Source organism: Heterodontus francisci, chromosome 9, assembly GCF_036365525.1.
Source record: "Heterodontus francisci isolate sHetFra1 chromosome 9, sHetFra1.hap1, whole genome shotgun sequence".
Classification (NCBI taxonomy): Eukaryota; Metazoa; Chordata; class Chondrichthyes; order Heterodontiformes; family Heterodontidae; genus Heterodontus; species Heterodontus francisci.
Genome location: NC_090379.1, coordinates 44,237,970 through 44,255,975, shown reverse-complemented (window position 1 = coordinate 44,255,975; position 18,006 = coordinate 44,237,970). Strand labels below are relative to the sequence as shown.

Here is an 18,006-nt window from a genome sequence, read left to right as displayed (position 1 = left end):
TCAGAGTGCTGAAAACAGCGGAGGCCCTAGAGGAGTGTAGAAAGTGTAGGGGGGTACTTAAAGGAATTAGGAGAGCGAAGAGGGGACATGAAAAAACACTGGCGGGCAAGATAAAGGAAAATCCTAAGGCATTTTATAAGTATATTAGGGGCAAGAGGATAAGCAGGGAAAGAATAGGGCCCATTAGGGACCAAAGTGGAATCTGTGTCTGGAGACAGAGGTGAGGTTTAAAATGATTACTTTTCATCTGTGTTCACTATGGAGAAGGACAACGTAGGTGTAGAGATCAGGGAGCGGGATTGTGATATATTTGAACATAATATTGAAAGGGAGGAAGTATTAGCTGTTTTAGCAGGCTTAAAAGTGGATAAATCCCAGGCCCAGATGAGATGTATCCCAGGCTATTATGTGAGGCAAGGGAGGAGGTAGCAGGGGCTTTGACACAAATTTTCAAATCCTCTCTGGCCACAGGAGAGGTACCAGAGGATTAGAGGACAGTGAATGTGGTACCATTATTCAAGAAGGGTAGCAATGATAAACCAGGTAATTATAGGCCAGTGAGTCTAACATCAGTGGTTGGGAAACTATTGGAAAAAACTCTGAGGGACAGGATTTATCTCCACTTGGAGAGGCAGGGATTAATCAGGGATAGTCAGCATGGCTTTGTCAGGGGGAGATTGTGTCTAACTAACTTGATTGAATTTTTCGAGGAGTTGACTAGGTATGTAGATGAGGGTAAAGCAGTTGATGTAATCTACATGGACTTCAGTAAGGCTTTTGATAAGCTCCCACATGGGAGATTGGTTAAGAAGGTAAGAGCCCATGGGATCCAGGGCAATTTGGCAAATTGGATCCAAAATTGGCTTCGTGGCAGGAGGCATAGGGTGATGGTTAGGGTTGTTTCTGCGAGTGGAAGCCTATGACCAGTGGTGTACCACAGGGATCGGTGCTGGGACCCTTGCTGTTTGTAGTGTACATTAATTAATTTGACGTGAATATAGGAGGTATGATCAGTAAGTTCACAGATGACTGGAAAATTGGTGTCGTAAATAATGAGGTGGAAAGCCTTAGATTACAGGACCATATAGATGGGCGGAGCAGTGGAATTTAATCCTGAGAAGTGTGAGGTGATGCATTTTGGGAGGACTAACTAGGCAAGGGAATATACAATGGATGGTAGGACCCTAGGAAGTACAGAAGGTCAGAGGGACCTTGGTGTACTTGTCCATAGATCACTGAGGGCAGCAGCACAGGTAGATAAGGTGGTTAGAAAGGCATATGGGATACTTGCCTTTATTAACCGAGGCATAGAATATAAGAGCAGCGAGGTTGTGATGGAGCTGTATAAAATGCTAGTTAGGCCACAGCTGGAGTACTGTGTACAGTTTTGGGCACCACACTATAGAAAGGATGTGATTGCACTGGAGAGGTTGCAGAGGAGATTCACCAGGATGTTGCCTGGTTGGAGCGTTTCAGCTATGAAGAGAGACTGAAAAGGCTAGGGTTGTTTTCCTTAGAGTAGAGAAGGCTGAGGGGGGGACATGATTGAGGTATACAAAATTATGAGGGGTGTTGATAGGTTAGATAGGAAGAAACTTTTTCCCTTAGCGGAGGGGTCAGTAATCAGGGGGCATAGATTTAAGGTAAGGGGCAGGAGGTTTAGAGGGGATTTGAGGAAAAAAATTTCACCCAGAGCGTGGTTGGAATCTGGAACGCACTGCCTGAAGGGGTGGTAGAAGTGGGAACCCTCACAACATTTAAGAAGTATTTAGACGAGCACTTGAAACACCATAGCCTACAAGGCTACAGGCCAAGTGCTGGAAAATGGTATTAGAATAGTTAGGTGCTTGATGGTCGGCACAGACACGATGGGCCGAAAGGCCTCTTTCTGTGCTGTATGACACTATGACTGTGACTCGATGCTGAATAATTACTTTGGGTCAGTATTTACAGTAGAGGAAGAGGTCAGCATTCCAGACATCCCAGGGCAACTATTTTTGAGTCGGGGACACTCACCAAAATTAACATAAGCAAGATAACAGTAATGGAGAAATTAAGGGTATTAAAGAACAACATTTCCTCAGGGCCAAATGGTTTCCATCTCAGGGTTTTAAAAGAAGGGGTGAGGACATTGCAGATGCCCTAACTAATCTTGCAAAGTTCTGTTAACTCAGGAACTGTTGCTTTTAGATTGGAAAATTACACGTCACTCCACTACTTAAGGTGAGAGGGAATCCAAGGAATTACAGACTAATTAACGTAACATCTGTTGTCGGGAAATTGCTACGGTCTATAATTAAGGATAGGGTGACTGAACACTTTAAAAACTTTCAGATAGTCAGATTTGTAAATGAGAGTAGGGATAATGGAGAGGTATTCTAATTGGCAGGATGTGACTAGTGTCCTACAAGGTTTTGGGGCCTCAACTATTCACTGTATTCATTAATGACTTAAATGATGGGATAGAAAGCCCATATCCAAATTTGCCAATGAGACAAAGGTGCGTGGTATTGCAAGCAGTGGAAGCGTAAAAGTACGAAGAGATTGTTGATCAGATTAAGTGAATGGGAAAAATTGTGGCAAATGGATTTTATTGAACCTAAAAAGGACAGAACTGTGTACTTTTTAAATGAAGAGGTAGAACTAGTTGAAGTCCAAAGAGACTTGGGGTTCCAGGGACATAGATCATTAAAATGTCATCAACAGACACAAAAAATAATCAAAAAGGCTAATAGAATACTGGGCTTTATATTTAGAGGAGTATAATACAAAGGGGTAGAAATTATGAGGGCGGCGCAGTGGTTAGCACTGCAGCCTCACAGCTCCAGGGACCCGGGTTCGATTCTGGGTACTGCCTGTGTGGAGTTTGCAAGTTCTCCCTGTGTCTGCGTGGGTTTTCTCCGGGTGCTCCGGTTTCCTCCCACAAGCCAAAAGACTTGCAGGTTGATAGGTAAATTGGCCATTATAAATTGTCACCTAGTATAGGTAGGTGGTAGGGAAATATAGGGACAGGTGGGGATGTTTGGTAGGAATATGGGGTTAGTTCTTTTGGGCCTCCTTATCTCGAGACAATGGATACGCGCCTGGAGGTGGTCAGTGGTTTGTGAAGCAGCGCCTGGAGTGGCTATAAAGGCCAATTCTGGAGTGACAGGCTCTTCCACAGGTGCTGCAGAGAAATTTGTTTGTTGGGGCTGTTGCACAGTTGGCTCTCCCCTTGCGCCTCTGTCTTTTTTCCTGCCAACTACTAAGTCTCTTCGACTCGCCACAATTTAGCCCTGTCTTTATGGCTGCCCGCCAGCTCTGGCGAATGCTGGCAACTGACTCCCACGACTTGTGATCAATGTCACACGATTTCATGTCGCGTTTGCAGACGTCTTTATAACGGAGACATGGACGGCCGGTGGGTCTGATACCAGTGGCGAGCTCGCTGTACAATGTGTCTTTGGGGATCCTGCCATCTTCCATGCGGCTCACATGGCCAAGCCATCTCAAGCGCCGCTGACTCAGTAGTGTGTATAAGCTGGGGGTGTTGGCCGCTTCAAGGACTTCTGTGTTGGAGATATAGTCCTGCCACCTGATGCCAAGTATTCTCCGAAGGCAGCGAAGATGGAATGAATTGAGACGTCGCTCTTGGCTGGCATACGTTGTCCAGGCCTCGCTGCCGTAGAGCAAGGTACTGAGGACACAGGCCTGATACACTCGGACTTTTGTGTTCCGTGTCAGTGCGCCATTTTCCCACACTCTCTTGGCCAGTCTGGACATAGCAGTGGAAGCCTTACCCATGCGCTTGTTGATTTCTGCATCTAGAGACAGGTTACTGGTGATAGTTGAGCCTAGGTAGGTGAACTCTTGAACCACTTCCAGAGCGTGGTCGCCAATATTGATGGATGGAGCATTTCTGACATCCTGCCCCATGATGTTCGTTTTCTTGAGGCTGATGGTTAGGCCAAATTCATGGTTAGTGTAGGATTAGTATAAATGGGTGGTTGATGGTCGGCACAGACTCGGTGGGCCGAAGGGCCTGTTTCAGTGCTGTATCTCTAATCTAATAATCTATACAAAGCTGTGGTTATACCACGCCAGGTGTACTGTGAACAGTTCTGGGCACCACGAATTAGGGAAGATATATTGGCCTTGGAGGGAGTGTAGCATAGATTTACTAGAATAATACCTGGACTTGAATAGATAAACTATGATGCGAGTTTAGATAAACTAGGATTGTATTCCCTGGAATTTAGAAGGTTATTTGATGTAGTTTTCAAGATATTAAGGGGAACAAATAGGATAGATTGGGAGAAACTATTAGTTAGTTGGGGAATCTAGAACTGGGCGGCGGTGGGAGTGGGGCATAGTCAAAGAATTAGAGCCATCCCTTTCCGGAGCAAAATTGAGAAACACTTCACACAAAGAGTGATAGAAATTTGGAACACTCTTCCACAAATAGCAGTTGATGCTACATCAATTAACTTTAGATTTTTGTTAACCAAAGGCATTAAAGGATATCCAGCAAAGATGGGGTATGTGTAGTTAGGTCATAGATCAGTTGTTCGTTGGTGGAATAGACTTGAAGGACTAAATGACTCTTGTTTCTATATTCCTAGAAACATTTAAAGGGCACCCCGAGACGGCTGTACATTAGCTTTGAGTGCTTTCAAGGGGTTTTATTTGTGTAACAATTCTTTTTGTTTGTTCATGGGATATGGCAAGGCTGTCATTTCTTGCCCATCCCTCATTGCCCTTGTAGGCAGTACGCTGTCTTCTTGAACCACTGCAGCCTGTGTACTGTAGGTACACCCACAATGCTGTTGGGTAGGGAGTTCCAGGATCTTGACCCAGTGTTGATGAAGGAACGGCAATATGTTTATGTACTTTGGCGCAGAACTTGCAGGTGGTGGCCTGCTCTCCTTCTAAGCATTAGAGGTCGTGGGTTTGGAAGGAGCTGTTGAAGCCATGGTGAGTTGCTGCAGTGCATCTTATAGATGGTAATACTGCAGCAGTGGTGTGCAAGTGAATGTTTGAAGTGGTGGATGGGGTGCCAGTCAAGCGGCTGCTTTGTTCTGAATGGTGTCGAGCTTCCTGAGTGTTGGAGCTGCATTAATCCAAGCAAGCGGTGAGCATTCTGTCACACTCCTAACTTGTGCCTGTGTATTGTGGAAAGGTTTTGGGAAGTTAGGAGATGAGTTTCTTGCCACAGAATTCCCAGCTCTTGTAGACACAGTGGACTGAATATTACCTTAGGCGGATGGGAATTCGCCACCAACGTAAAAGTCGGTGGCGAATCTGCTTCCGCTTAGCCTGGGGATCCGTCCCACATTTTACAGGTCCCCGGGCTTTAATTGCCCTGAGACGGGTCTTCCACCTGCTTGAGGGAGGAAGTCCCACCTCATTGAGCTGCTGGCCAATCAGCGGGCTGGCAGCTTAGTCCCAGCAGCGCCACTGGGAGCAGTGGCCGCTGCTGGAACTGCAGCCCAGCTGACTTGATGGAGCCAGGAGTCCAGGTAAGTTGGGCATGCCTCACTAGGGGGATCGGTCCTTCCCTGTGAGGCTGGGGAGGGGGGGTTGCGTCTTGGGTCCCAGGGGTGGGTTGGGAGGCGGGGACGGCCCTCAATCGGGCACTCTATGCCCGACTGCCATGGCATCCCGCGGGACGCGGAAAGGCCGGCAGCTATTGTTGGGCGACCTTTCATGTTCCCAGCATGCCCACTTGCTGTGGGTAAAATACCCATGGAGGTGGGCACAGGCCCTTAAGTGACCACTTAAGGGCCTTGATTGGCCTTGAGTGGATGGGCCATTCCCCCGCCTGACCGCTGTAAAGTCGACCGGAGGCGGGAGCAGGGCGGGTAGGCCTCCTGGAGCCTCCCGCTCAATTTTACGCTGCCCCCATGCCACCATTCGACCCGCTGGGCAGCGTAAAATTCAGCCCAGTATTTGAGGCTTGCCTTGTTAAGTTTCTGGGTTTCCCCCCCCCCCCCCCTCTCAAGATGCTGAAATTGGAGGATTCAGCGATGGTAATCCTATTAAATATTATGGGGTAATGGTTTCCCTGTTGTTGGAGATGGCCATTACCTGCCACTTGGGTGGCGTGAATGTTACTTGCCAATTACCAGCCCAAGCCTGAATGTTTCCCGTCCCTTCACAGTAATTCATCAATTTTATGAAAAAAAAGCCTTTTCATGAACCCTGGGTTCCATGAAAGTACTTTTAGATATTACCTGCTTAAAACTTGTTTATAAGTGTCATCAGGAAATCTTCAAGATCAATGTTAACTGCGGAGTATTTGTATTCTTATAGTCAGACCTCTGTTCTATCTGCCTGAAACAAATCTGTAACTCTGGCAATATTTCGATCAGTTGACTCAGTTTGTTTTTAAAACAAAATAAATAATCTGCTAGGAATGGCTTTTAATAAGTAATGCCTCTTTTTGTATTTAAAAAAAAAAAATCCAGTAAATAGCATAATTGCTCCTGTTCAGATTGATTATTGGTGTAACAAACAGCAGGTTACAAAGATCTTGCAGAAGTAGTAAAAAAAAAATGAAAGTTAATGTTATGGCAAATAAGCTGAAGAGCTTTGTCATGTTAGATGTTTATCTAATAATATTATGCACAGTTAAACGTAAATTTTCAAGTTTGATCACTATCATCTAAAAACCTGACGCTTGTCCATATCGAATTATTGAGATGGCTGGGTCACAGGTCAATTGTCATACTTTATTTTGAAAGATGTATGCATTAAATTCAGTGAGTTTAAGATGTTTGACTTTTTTAATTGTATGATATTTTTTCTAAAAATTAGGACTTAAACAGGCATTGGAAACAGTAAATGACTATAATCCCCTGATGAAAGATTTCCCGCTAAATGATTTGCTGTCTGCAACTGAACTGGATAAAATCAGACAGGCTCTAGTTGCAATCTTCACTCACTTGCGAAAAATCAGAAACACAAAATATCCTATTCAGCGAGCATTGAGACTTGTGGAAGCAATTTCAAGAGACCTGAGCTCCCAATTGCTTAAAGTGTTGGGAACACGAAAATTGATGCATGTTGCTTATGAAGAATTTGAAAAGGTAACTTGAGATTTATATAGTTTTGTTATTTTTTTTCATACTTGTTCTCGCAATTTCTTTTAAGCTCACGTATGTAACTTTAGTAAAAATAATTTATTATATTGAACTTTATGTGGAATCTTTGTTTTTCAGGTGATGGTGGCATGTTTTGAAGTGTTCCAGACATGGGATGATGAATATGAGAAGCTTCAGGTTTTGCTTAGAGATATAGTTAAACGAAAGCGGGAAGAAAATCTTAAGATGGTATGGCGTATCAATCCTGCTCATCGTAGGTTGCAGGCTCGTCTTGATCAGATGAGAAAATTCAGGCGGCAGCATGAACAACTGAGGGCTGTTATTGTCAGAGTTCTTAGACCCCAGGTAATTTTTGATGCATAGGAATCCTAACCAGCAGAAGCTGATAGTTGTATTGTGCAGTGTATTAACTAGAGTAACTCCTCAATGCAGTGACTACAAAGGTTAATTCACGTTTTAACAATTATGTATTGCTTGAGGCACTAGAATTGTTTTGAAAATATGCTAAGACTCAATACGTGCATTCATAGGTTCTCACTAAGTAGCCAAATATAAGGCAAAACTCATGAGTAGATTTCTTATTTATTCAGTGCTTACTTATTTATCTTAGTTATTTAAAAATAATTCATTGAAGTTTAACTTTCTTTCCAGAACGTTGGCTATTATTGTAGTTGCGTGCTGTTTTTTTTCTGTGCATAAGGCTGTATCCAAAATTGTGCTTGGGCACTTGGAGGAGAGAAGCTGGTTGTGTGTGAGGAAGGAAAGGGAAAAAGATCACTTCTGATTACATAACAGTTGCATCTCGAAACACAATACACTTTGAAGAAGGTCAAGGGCAGGAAAAATGGCACTTGTTTAATGTCCAAATCAGTCGAGGTTTATTTTGGGGTATCCACCTGTGTTGGGAGCCAATAACATTGACACTGCTCGTGTGTAATTTGAAAGCAGCAAAGGAAACTTTTTGCTTTAGCCAATTTTTGAATCATATTTATCCCATCTATGTAAAACCTGTCTTTGGGGGGGAAAAAACTTCTCCCTGTTTAGGACAAATGTTTTAACATTTCTTTGGTTATGACGTTAAGTGTGATAATGTAGAATTACAGTTGTATTTCTTTTTTTCCTTTTTAAATTTTTAAAGGTGACTGCAGTTGCCCAGCAGTCCCAGGGGGAAGGTCCTGAACCCCAGGACATGAAAGTAGCAGAAGTTCTATTTGATGCAGCTGATGCAAATGCCATTGAAGAGGTGAACCTTGCTTATGAAAACGTGAAGGAGGTTGATGGGTTGGATGTTTCCAAAGAAGGCACTGAAGCTTGGGAAGCAGCACTAAAACGCTATGATGAGCGAATTGACAGAGTTGAAACACGTATCACAGCCCGTCTTAGAGATCAACTTGGCACTGCCAAAAATGCCAATGAAATGTTCAGAATATTTTCCAGATTTAATGCTCTCTTTGTTCGTCCTCACATTAGAGGTGCTATTCGTGAATACCAAACACAGTTAATCCAACGTGTGAAGGATGATATTGAAGCCTTGCATGATAAGTTCAAAGTGCAGTACCCACAGAGCCAAGCCTGTAAGATGAGTCATGTCCGTGACTTGCCTCCTGTTTCTGGGTCTATTATTTGGGCAAAACAGATTGACCGACAGCTCACTGCCTACATGAAACGCGTGGAAGATGTTCTTGGTAAGGGTTGGGAGAATCATGTAGAAGGACAGAAACTCAAACAAGATGGTGACAGTTTTCGTATGAAGCTTAACACGCAAGAGATTTTTGACGACTGGGCAAGAAAGGTCCAGCAGCGTAACCTTGGAGTGTCTGGTCGTATCTTCACTATAGAAAGCACACGTACTCGTGGTCGTAGTGGGAATGTTCTGAAGTTGAAAGTGAATTTTTTGCCTGAGATTATTACACTTTCCAAAGAAGTTCGCAATCTTAAATGGCTTGGGTTCCGTGTTCCACTTGCAATTGTCAACAAAGCGCACCAAGCTAACCAGCTCTATCCATTTGCTATCTCGCTAATTGAAAGTGTTCGTACTTATGAAAGAACATGTGAGAAGGTAGAAGAGCGAATTTCAATATCTGTGTTGGTTGCTGGCCTGAAGAGAGAGGTGCAGGGATTGATAGCTGAAGGAATTGCCTTGGTCTGGGAATCCTACAAATTAGATCCTTATGTGCAGCGGTTGGCAGAAAGTGTTTTCAGCTTCCAGGAAAAGGTTTGCCTATTTTTAGTTTAAATTTTATTTGCTCTTTGTGCATCACTGTAATTTAAGTTGTGTGTAGTGTAAGTTCTATGTGTTAAATACAGTTAATCACTTCTTTCAACATTTCCAATTTACATGTTTAATTTTTCTTCAAATATTTCAGTGTAGACTTTGTAGCTGAGGACTGACAAGTCCTGACTAGGTCGATGCAAGGAGGCTTCAAGGGGACTTGGACAGAATAAGTGAATGGGCAAGAACATGGCAGACGGAAGATAATGTGAATAAGTGTGAAGTTATCCACTTTAGTAGAAAAAGCAGAAAGATGGAGTGTTTCTTAAATGGTGAGGTTGGGAAGTGTTGATGTCCAAAGGGACCTGGGTGTCCTTGTTCATGAGTCACTAAAAGCTAGCACACAGGTGCAGCAAGCAATTAGGAAGGCAAATGCTACGTTGGCCGGTATCGCAAAGGGTTTTGAGTGCAGGAGTAAAGAAGTCTTGCTGCAATTGTATAGAACCTTGGTGAGTCAGCACCTGAAGTACTATGTACAGTTTTGGTGGTCTCATCTAAGGAAGGATATACTTGCCATAGAGGGTGTGCACCAGAGGTTCACCAGACTAATCCCTAAAATGGCGGGATTATCTTATGAGGAGAGATTGAGGAAACTGGGCCTGTATATTCTCGAGTATCGGAGGAAGGAGGGTGATCTAATTGAAACTTACAAAATTCTCTCAAGGTGTGACGGGGTAGATATAGATAGGACGTTTGCCCTGCCTGTTGAGTCTAGAACTAGAGGACGTCATCTCAGAATAAGGAGCAGGCCATTTAAAACTGAGATGAGGAGGAATTTCTTCACTCAGCGGGTGGTGAATCTTTGGAATTCTCTACCCCAGAGGGCATTGAGCATGTTCAAGACAAATCAGTCGATATCTGGATACTAATGACATAGCGATATGGGGATAGTGTGGGAAAGTGGCGTTGATAGATGATCAGCCATGATCTAATTGAATGGCAGAACAGGCTTGACAGGCTGAGTGGCCTACTCCTGCGTTCCTATTCAGAACTTTACTATTGTATATCTGTTAATTCGATCTAAAAAGTGAGAGCTGTTGCAGAAAGGTAATTCAATTAAATGGCTGCAGTGATGTAGGTTGTTATATGCATAAATCTTTCAGGTGGATGATCTTCTAATTATTGAAGAGAAAATAGACCTTGAAGTTCGTTCATTGGAAACCTGTGTATATGACTACAAAGTCTTTTCTGAAATCCTAAACCGTGTTCAGAAAGCAGTTGACGACTTGAACCTCCATTCGTATTCCAACTTGCCAATCTGGGTAAATAAACTGGATATTGAGGTAAGAGCTGCCATAACTAGAAATAGTGCTTGAAGATGTAAATAGAACTCTTTAGGAAAGAGAGAGGTTTTTTTTTGATTGAGAATTCTCTAACTGAACTGTTCTTGTAGATTGAAAGGATCTTGGGAGTTCGTTTACAGGCTGGGTTGAAAGCATGGACCCTGGTTTTGTTTGGACATGCTGATGACAAGGCTGATGTTGATATGGATACAGATGCACCACAAACCAGCCATAAACCAGGAGGCGACCCAAAGATCAGAGTAAGACTTTTCTCCTTTTAGGCAAGGCGTGAATTTGAGCTGGTTTAAGTGAGACTGGAAATACTTTCACTCCTGTCACCTCACTGGTAGATATGTGGCCTAAATTCCCAGCAGCATCAGTTTTAAAGTTCTTTTTTTTTTATTGCAAAACACGAGCTGAAAGAATAAAATCAGGATTGAAGATTATAGGAAATGTAGATACTCTGGCGATCTGTATTCCTTTCAGAGCTTCAATAAGAGGAACAAAAAGATTGTATGAAAATAGATTAGCGAGTAACATAAATGGGAGCCCAAAAGTAATTTTTACACATTAATAGTAATAAATTAGTCAAAGGAAGGGTGGGTTCTGATAATGGAAGATGTTTGGGAGGCGGAGGCTATCACTGAGGTACTAAGTGAGTACTATGCTTCTGTTTTCACTGACGAGGGTACTGCTAATATTGCAGTAAAGGGGGAGATTGTGGAGAAATTGGATAGGATAAAAATAATGGAGGCACCAGAGAGTGGCGGTGCTCAAAGTGGGAAAAGTCACAGTCTGAATGGGATGTATCCTAGGTTTCTGAGGAAAGTAATGAAATTGTGGAAACTCTGGCCACAGTCATCCTGCCTTCCTTAAATATGGGATTGGAGCCAGAGGATTTCAAATAATATAATCAAAAAACAGAAGGCTGAACCTGGCAATTACAGGCCAATAAGCCTAATATCAGCAGTGGGGCATTTCTTCTCATGAATCTGGGAGAAAATTAATTGGCACTTAGGGAAAAATCTGAGTTATTAAATGAAAACCAGCACAGATTTGTTATAGGTCAGTTGTGCTTGACTAACTCGAGTTCTTTAAGGGGAGGTGGTGGGGGGTGCGGTGGGGGGGTTGAGGGTAGTGCAGTTGCAGTCTATGGACTTTCAAAAGGTGTTTTGATAAAGTGCCACATAATGGAATTGTTTGCAAAATTGAAGCCCAAGGGATTAAAGGGCAAGTGGTTGTGTGGATACAAAATTGGTTGAGGGACGGAAAACAGTAGTGGTGAGCAATTTATCTCTGTCTGGAGGGAAGCATGTGGTGGTGTCTCGCAGGGATTGATTTTCGGACCACAGCTCTTTTTGATGTATATTAATGACCTGGACTTTGGGTATGCTCGGCATAATTTCAACATTTGCAAATGACGCAAAACTCAGATGTGGTAAACAGTGAGGAGGATAGTGACAGACTTCAAGACAATGTAAACAGACTGGTGAAATGGGCAGACACATGGCAGATGAAATTTAATGAAGAGAAGTGTGAGGTGATTCATGTTGGTAGGAAAATTGAAGAGAGGCAACATAAACTAAATGGTGCAATTTTAAAGGGGTTGCAGGAACACAAACGTGGGGTGTACGTACACAAGAGGCAATCAATGACTTAGAGGAAATTGGATGGCCACTTGGAGGAAATTGGATGGCCACTTGAAGGAAATAGACTTTCAGGGCTACGGGAATCTAGCAAGGGAGTGGGGCTGACTAAACAGCTCTGTGGAGAGCCAGCATGGACCTAATGGTCAAAATGACCTCTTTCCTGTGCTGTAAATGGCTCTTTGACAAGTCTTGGGCAGCAGGGAAAGTTTTAGAAGGCTGTTTAAAATGGCATATGGAATCCTTAGCTTTATCAATAGAGGTATTAGAGTACAAAAGCAAGGAAATTATTCTAAACCTTTCTAAAACATTGATAAGACCCCAGCCAGATTATTATAGCCAATTCTGGGCTCTACACTTTAGGAAAGCTGTGACAGCTTTAGAGAGGGTACAAAAGAAAGCTACTAGAACAGTAGCCGGGTGAAAGCTTCAGTTAAGTGGAGACATGAGAGAAACTCGGATTATTTTCCTTTGAGCAGAGAAAGTTAAGGGAGATGTGATAAAGGGTTTCATAATCTTTAAGGGGCTTATAGAGTAAATAAGGAGAAACTATTTCCAGTGGAAGAAAAGTTGGTAGTGGGGACACCAATTTAAGATAATTGGGAGAAAACCCAGAGGCGACATGAGGGGAAAAAAATTAGTGAGTTATGATGATCTGGAATGTATTGCTGAAAGGGCGGTGGAAACAGCTTCAATAATAATTTTCAAAAGGTGCAAATACTTCAAAAATGAAAAATTTTCTAGGCTATGGGAAAAGAGCAGGGGATGGGACTAATTGGATAGCTGTTTCAAAAAGCTGGCACAGGCAGGATCAACTGAATAGTCTCCTTTGCTGTATCATTCTGTAGATGTTTTATGTGATTAGTCATCTCCCTAGGAGATCACATTAATTAGGTGGGTCTACATTGTAAATGGACTATTGAAAGACGTTCCGAATAACATTTGTGTTGCATTATTGTTCACTCAAGATTACTACCCCCATTCAAACGGTAACTAACCTGTATGCAAAGCACACTATAAGAGGACATTTTCGATATCAGTGGTCCTGTTTCTGTTATAGTTGAACCCTTTTTTTATCGGGATACTAAATGTGTTTCCTGGCATTTCTGCTGCGCTGAATGCTGCTCAACCTGTTCTAATGGAATAGGATAGTTAGACTTAATAAAATAGAAATTTCCTCCCAAGGCTATTTGAAAACTCTTTCTTTCTCCCTATTGTAGAATGTAGTGCATGAGCTTCACATCACAAATCAGGTAATTTATTTACACCCACCAATTGAAGACTGCAGATACAAGTTGTACCAAGAGCTGTTTAGCTGGAAGATGATTATCCTAACACTTCCTAGGATACAGAGTCAGCGATATCAGGTGAGCAAAAATGGCGATGGCTATATATAATTTCCCTGCATTCTTAATGTTTTTGTAGTTTGTTTTAAGGAACTGATCATACAGCATTCATTAGATATCATGCATCCATGGTTGGCATAACTTATGCTAATGTTAAACTTTGCAAAATCAATGAGTTTTAATAGTATGATTTTCCCTACTAATTTTTTCATATGCAACTATGTAGTTCTAGTTTTATTTTTACAGATTTTTGCCTGGGGAATAGCTGAAGAAATTTAACTGAACAAAATTATGCACAACATGTCAGTTAAAATGTGACTTAGCATTTAAATAAAAGTACTTTAATCTCTTTTGTAAAACATGCATTGAGGATTATATTTTAATTGTGTAATTGTGAAGTTTTTAGTTGGAATGTTGAATATAAAGTTTTCCTGTTCACTACGATCGTACTGCAGTTGGAAATGGAAAACTTGTCATTAATTTTGGCTCTATTTTAACTTTTTGGAAAGTTGTGAAACTGTTAACTATGATTTTGAAATTCTGTAGGACACATAGAAAGTTTTCCTTCGCATAGTGATCAGAGTATTTTGATTTTCTATGCCCCACCCTGGTTTAGGTTGGTTTTCAGTATGAACTGTCTGAAGAGGAGAAATTCTACAGAAATGCATTAACAAGAATGCCAGATGGACCAACTGCTTTGGAAGAAGCTCATGAAGCTGTGATGGGAATTGTCAGAGAGGTTGAAAAATATGTCAAGGTAAGCATTTTGAAGATTGCTTATATTGAGTCTTCGACTTGTTGGACAAGTTGGTGGAATGGTCAGATAGGTGGCAGATGAAGTTCAATGCAGAGAAGTGTGAAGTGATTCATGCTGGTAGGAAGAACATGGCACGCCAATATAAAATAAAGGATATGATTCTAAAGGGGATGCAGGAGTAGAGGGACCTGGGTGTATATGTACATAAGTCATTGAAGGTGGCAGAAGAGGTTGAGAGCCGTTAATAAAGCATACGGTATCCTGGGCTTCATCAATAAGGGCATAGAGTACAAGAGCACAAAATTTATGTTGAACTTGTATAAGCCACTAGTTCAGCCTCAGCTGGAGTATTGCATCTGGTTCTGGGTGCTGCACTTTAAGGAAAGAAGTGAGGGCATTGGAGAGAGTACAGAAAAGATTCACGAGAGTGGTTCCAGGGATGAGGAACTTCAGTTGTGAAGATAGATTGGAGAAGTTAGAACTCCTTTTCGTTGGAAAAGAGAAGGCTGAGAGGTGATTTGATGGAGGAATTCAAAATCATGAGGGGTCTGGACAGAGTAGATAGGGAGAAACTGTTCCCACTTGTGAAAGGATCGAGAATGAGAGGGCACTGATTTAAGGTAATGGGTAAGAGAAGCAAAAGCAACATGAGAAACTTTTTTTCACGCAGCTAGTGGTTAAGGTTTGAAATGTGCTGCTTGAGTGTGGGGTTCAATTGAAGCATTCAAAAGACAATTGGACTGTTAGATGAAAAGGAAGAATATGCAGGGTTATGGGGAGAAGGCAGAATGGCACCAAGTGAATTGCTGTTTCGGAGAGCTGGTGTAGACATGATGGGCCAAATGGCGGCCTGCTCCTCTGTAACACTTCTGTGCTTCTGTGAACAGAATAAGACTTGTGTGCTTGCTTTCTATTGGTAGGTTTGGCTTCAGTACCAGTGTTTGTGGGATATGCAACCTGAAAATATCTATAACCGTCTGGAAGATGATCTGAACAAATGGCAAGCACTACTTGTCCAAATCAGAAAGGCTAGAGGAACTTTTGACAACGCAGAAACTAGAAAGGAATTTGGACCTGTTGTCATTGATTATGGAAAGGTAAAAGAGTAATTAATAGTTTGAACGTTTCCCTTTGTTTGGATTTAAAAAAAATTAATTTCCCTGAAACAGTACTGTAAAGTTGTTTGTTTTTCTTCAAGGTGCAATCAAAGGTGAATCTAAAGTATGATTCTTGGCATAAGGAGGTTCTCAGCAAATTTGGACAGATGCTTGGTCAGAATATGCAGGAGTTCCATTCACAGATTTCCAAGGTAAGGGGTGTAGGTTTCTGAGTAATGTGCGCAGCGGTTGCATAATTGGATTCTATGTTGACCAATGCAATTGAGCCCTTGTTGACTTTTTTTTAAATCAGTCTCGTCAAGAGTTGGAGCAACACTCGGTGGATACAGCAAGTACTTCAGATGCTGTGACCTTCATAACCTACGTGCAGTCATTGAAACGCAAGATCAAGCAGTTTGAGAAGCAAGTAGATGTAAGTATTGAGTTAGCATTCTTACCCTAAAACTATTTTATTTAATTTCATCATTACAGATGACTAGCCTGTAGATTTAAAGTGCAGATCTTTTTTTTTGCTAGCTTGTTCTCTTTAGTTTTAGTTGATTTTGTTTTCTTCAGACTTTTTATTTTCTTTCATTTGGTTAAGTGATATGGCAGATTCGCAGTCTACTGCTGGACAATGATGGTGTCTGAGAGCATTATGGACTTGGACTGAGGCAAACAGGACCATAGTGTGGCAGAGGTTGAGAGAGCGGTTAATAAAGCGTACAGTATCCTGGGCTTTCCCGCTACATTCTCTAGTCACTGATTTCATCCCTCTCCCTGGCAACTAACTGCCTTGAGGCTGAACTGGACAGTTCACAACCACGATGTAGTATTTGATGCAGAGATTAGCTTCCAACTGCATATCCCATTTCATCACTGAAACCACCTACTTCCACCTCCACAACATTGCCTGACTCTGCCCTGCGTCAGCTCATCCAGACCTTTATTACCTCCTAGACTATTCCAATACACTCCTAGCCAGCCTCCCATCTTCCATCCTTCATAAACTTGAGCTCATCCAAAACTCTACTGACTGTTTTCTAACTCACATTAAGTCTCATTCACCCATCATCTTTATGCTTGCTGGCCAGCATTGGCTCCCGATTTTTAAAATTCTTATCCTTGTGTTACTCCATGTGCTCACCCCTCCTATCTCTAACCTCCTCCAGCCCTACAAACCTTGGATCTCTGCATTCCTCCAATTCTGGCCTCTTGTGCACCTCTGATTTTAATTGTTCCACCATTGGTCGTGCCTTCAGCTGCTAAGGCCCTAAACTCTGGAATTGCTTCCGTAATCCTCTCTGACTCTCTACCTCTCTCTCCTTTTAAGAAACTCCTTTAGACCTACCTCTTTGTCCAAGCTTTTGCTCATCTACCTTAATGTCTCCTTTTGTTGCTTAAAATCAAGTTCTGTTAACTATCCAGCAAAGCACCATGGGACATTTTAATACATTAAGGGGATTATATAAATGCGAGTTGTAAGTGGTATAGGTCAGACGTGGGAATGGGCAGATTATGTTAAAGGTTGGTGTTACGGGGCAGTGGGGGTGCATGAGAGCACGGGAGCTTATTGTGTCCTAGCTTTAGTGCTAGATAGAGAACTAATAAACCAGGGAGGGTCTAGCAACAAAGCAGCGAAGGCAGCCTGGTTCCTTGCACTAAGTTAGATGCAAGCACCATAGTGCTGAACACATTGTTCCCAGTTTAATGCTGGGAATTTGAAGTGGAGGGGCAAAGGAAATGAATGCCCTGTGGCAAGTCGAAGAAAGCAGCCACTAGGAGAATTGGGACATTGGTAGAGAAAAAGCAGCAAGGCTGTCTGTAGAGTTGCAGGTCAGGGAAAATGGTGAGGTTTGTGGTTGCAGCGGGTGGATGCACAGTGGCAGTTGTCATGAAGGAGGATGCAATGTTGCTGGGCATGGGGACCAGGTCAGCTGTGAGATGGATATAAACTCAGTGCCAACTGTTGCTGGGAGGGGTGCGGTGTAAGTTTGTCAGCACCTTAACTTTCTTTTTAAACAAAAAAGTAAGGTGCTCTTGCTATTTCGTTGCCCTTATCTCAAGGGGATTGGAATAAGTGAGGAAGTGATGCTTCTCTGTACAGAGTCTTGGTCAGACCCAGTCTGGAGTGCTGTGTTCAGTTTTGGACACTGAACCTCAGGAAAGATATATTGTTCTTGGAGACAGAGTGCAGATTCCACATTGTGATACCAGGGCTTAAAGTGTTAAGTTATAAGGCTAGGTGCACAGCTTGGTTTCTATTCCCTTGTGTTTAAAAGGTTGAGGGGTAATATAATCAAGGCGTATAAGGTAACGGAGTGTTTCCTGACAATGCAGAGCAATCGCTGGCGTCGTCAGTGCTTCCGAACATTTGCCTGCTTTTCAGTATGGGTCTGCGCATGTCAGCGTCACCATGTAATGACGTCGGATGTCATGACCTCTGTGTTGCTTCACCCCTCAATGGCTGCAATTGTCGCCTCTATTCCCTCCAACAGCACCCCATTCCCTGCCTCAATTGCC

The 18,006-nt window shown here is 42.4% G+C and overlaps 1 protein-coding gene across 2 annotated transcripts in view; it reads left to right on the top strand.

The window, feature by feature from the left end:
- dync1h1 (dynein, cytoplasmic 1, heavy chain 1) overlaps window positions 1–18,006 on the top strand; it is a 102,682-nt gene that overhangs the window by 13,859 nt on the left and 70,817 nt on the right. For both annotated transcript variants that reach the window (XM_068038924.1, XM_068038925.1), the window contains exons 6-15: window positions 6,796–7,067; window positions 7,200–7,427; window positions 8,221–9,297; window positions 10,458–10,637; window positions 10,748–10,897; window positions 13,504–13,650; window positions 14,246–14,386; window positions 15,307–15,483; window positions 15,585–15,695; window positions 15,797–15,916. In XM_068038924.1, the coding sequence (XP_067895025.1) occupies window positions 6,796–7,067; window positions 7,200–7,427; window positions 8,221–9,297; window positions 10,458–10,637; window positions 10,748–10,897; window positions 13,504–13,650; window positions 14,246–14,386; window positions 15,307–15,483; window positions 15,585–15,695; window positions 15,797–15,916 (2,603 nt within the window). The remainder of the gene's footprint in view (window positions 1–6,795; window positions 7,068–7,199; window positions 7,428–8,220; window positions 9,298–10,457; window positions 10,638–10,747; window positions 10,898–13,503; window positions 13,651–14,245; window positions 14,387–15,306; window positions 15,484–15,584; window positions 15,696–15,796; window positions 15,917–18,006) is intronic.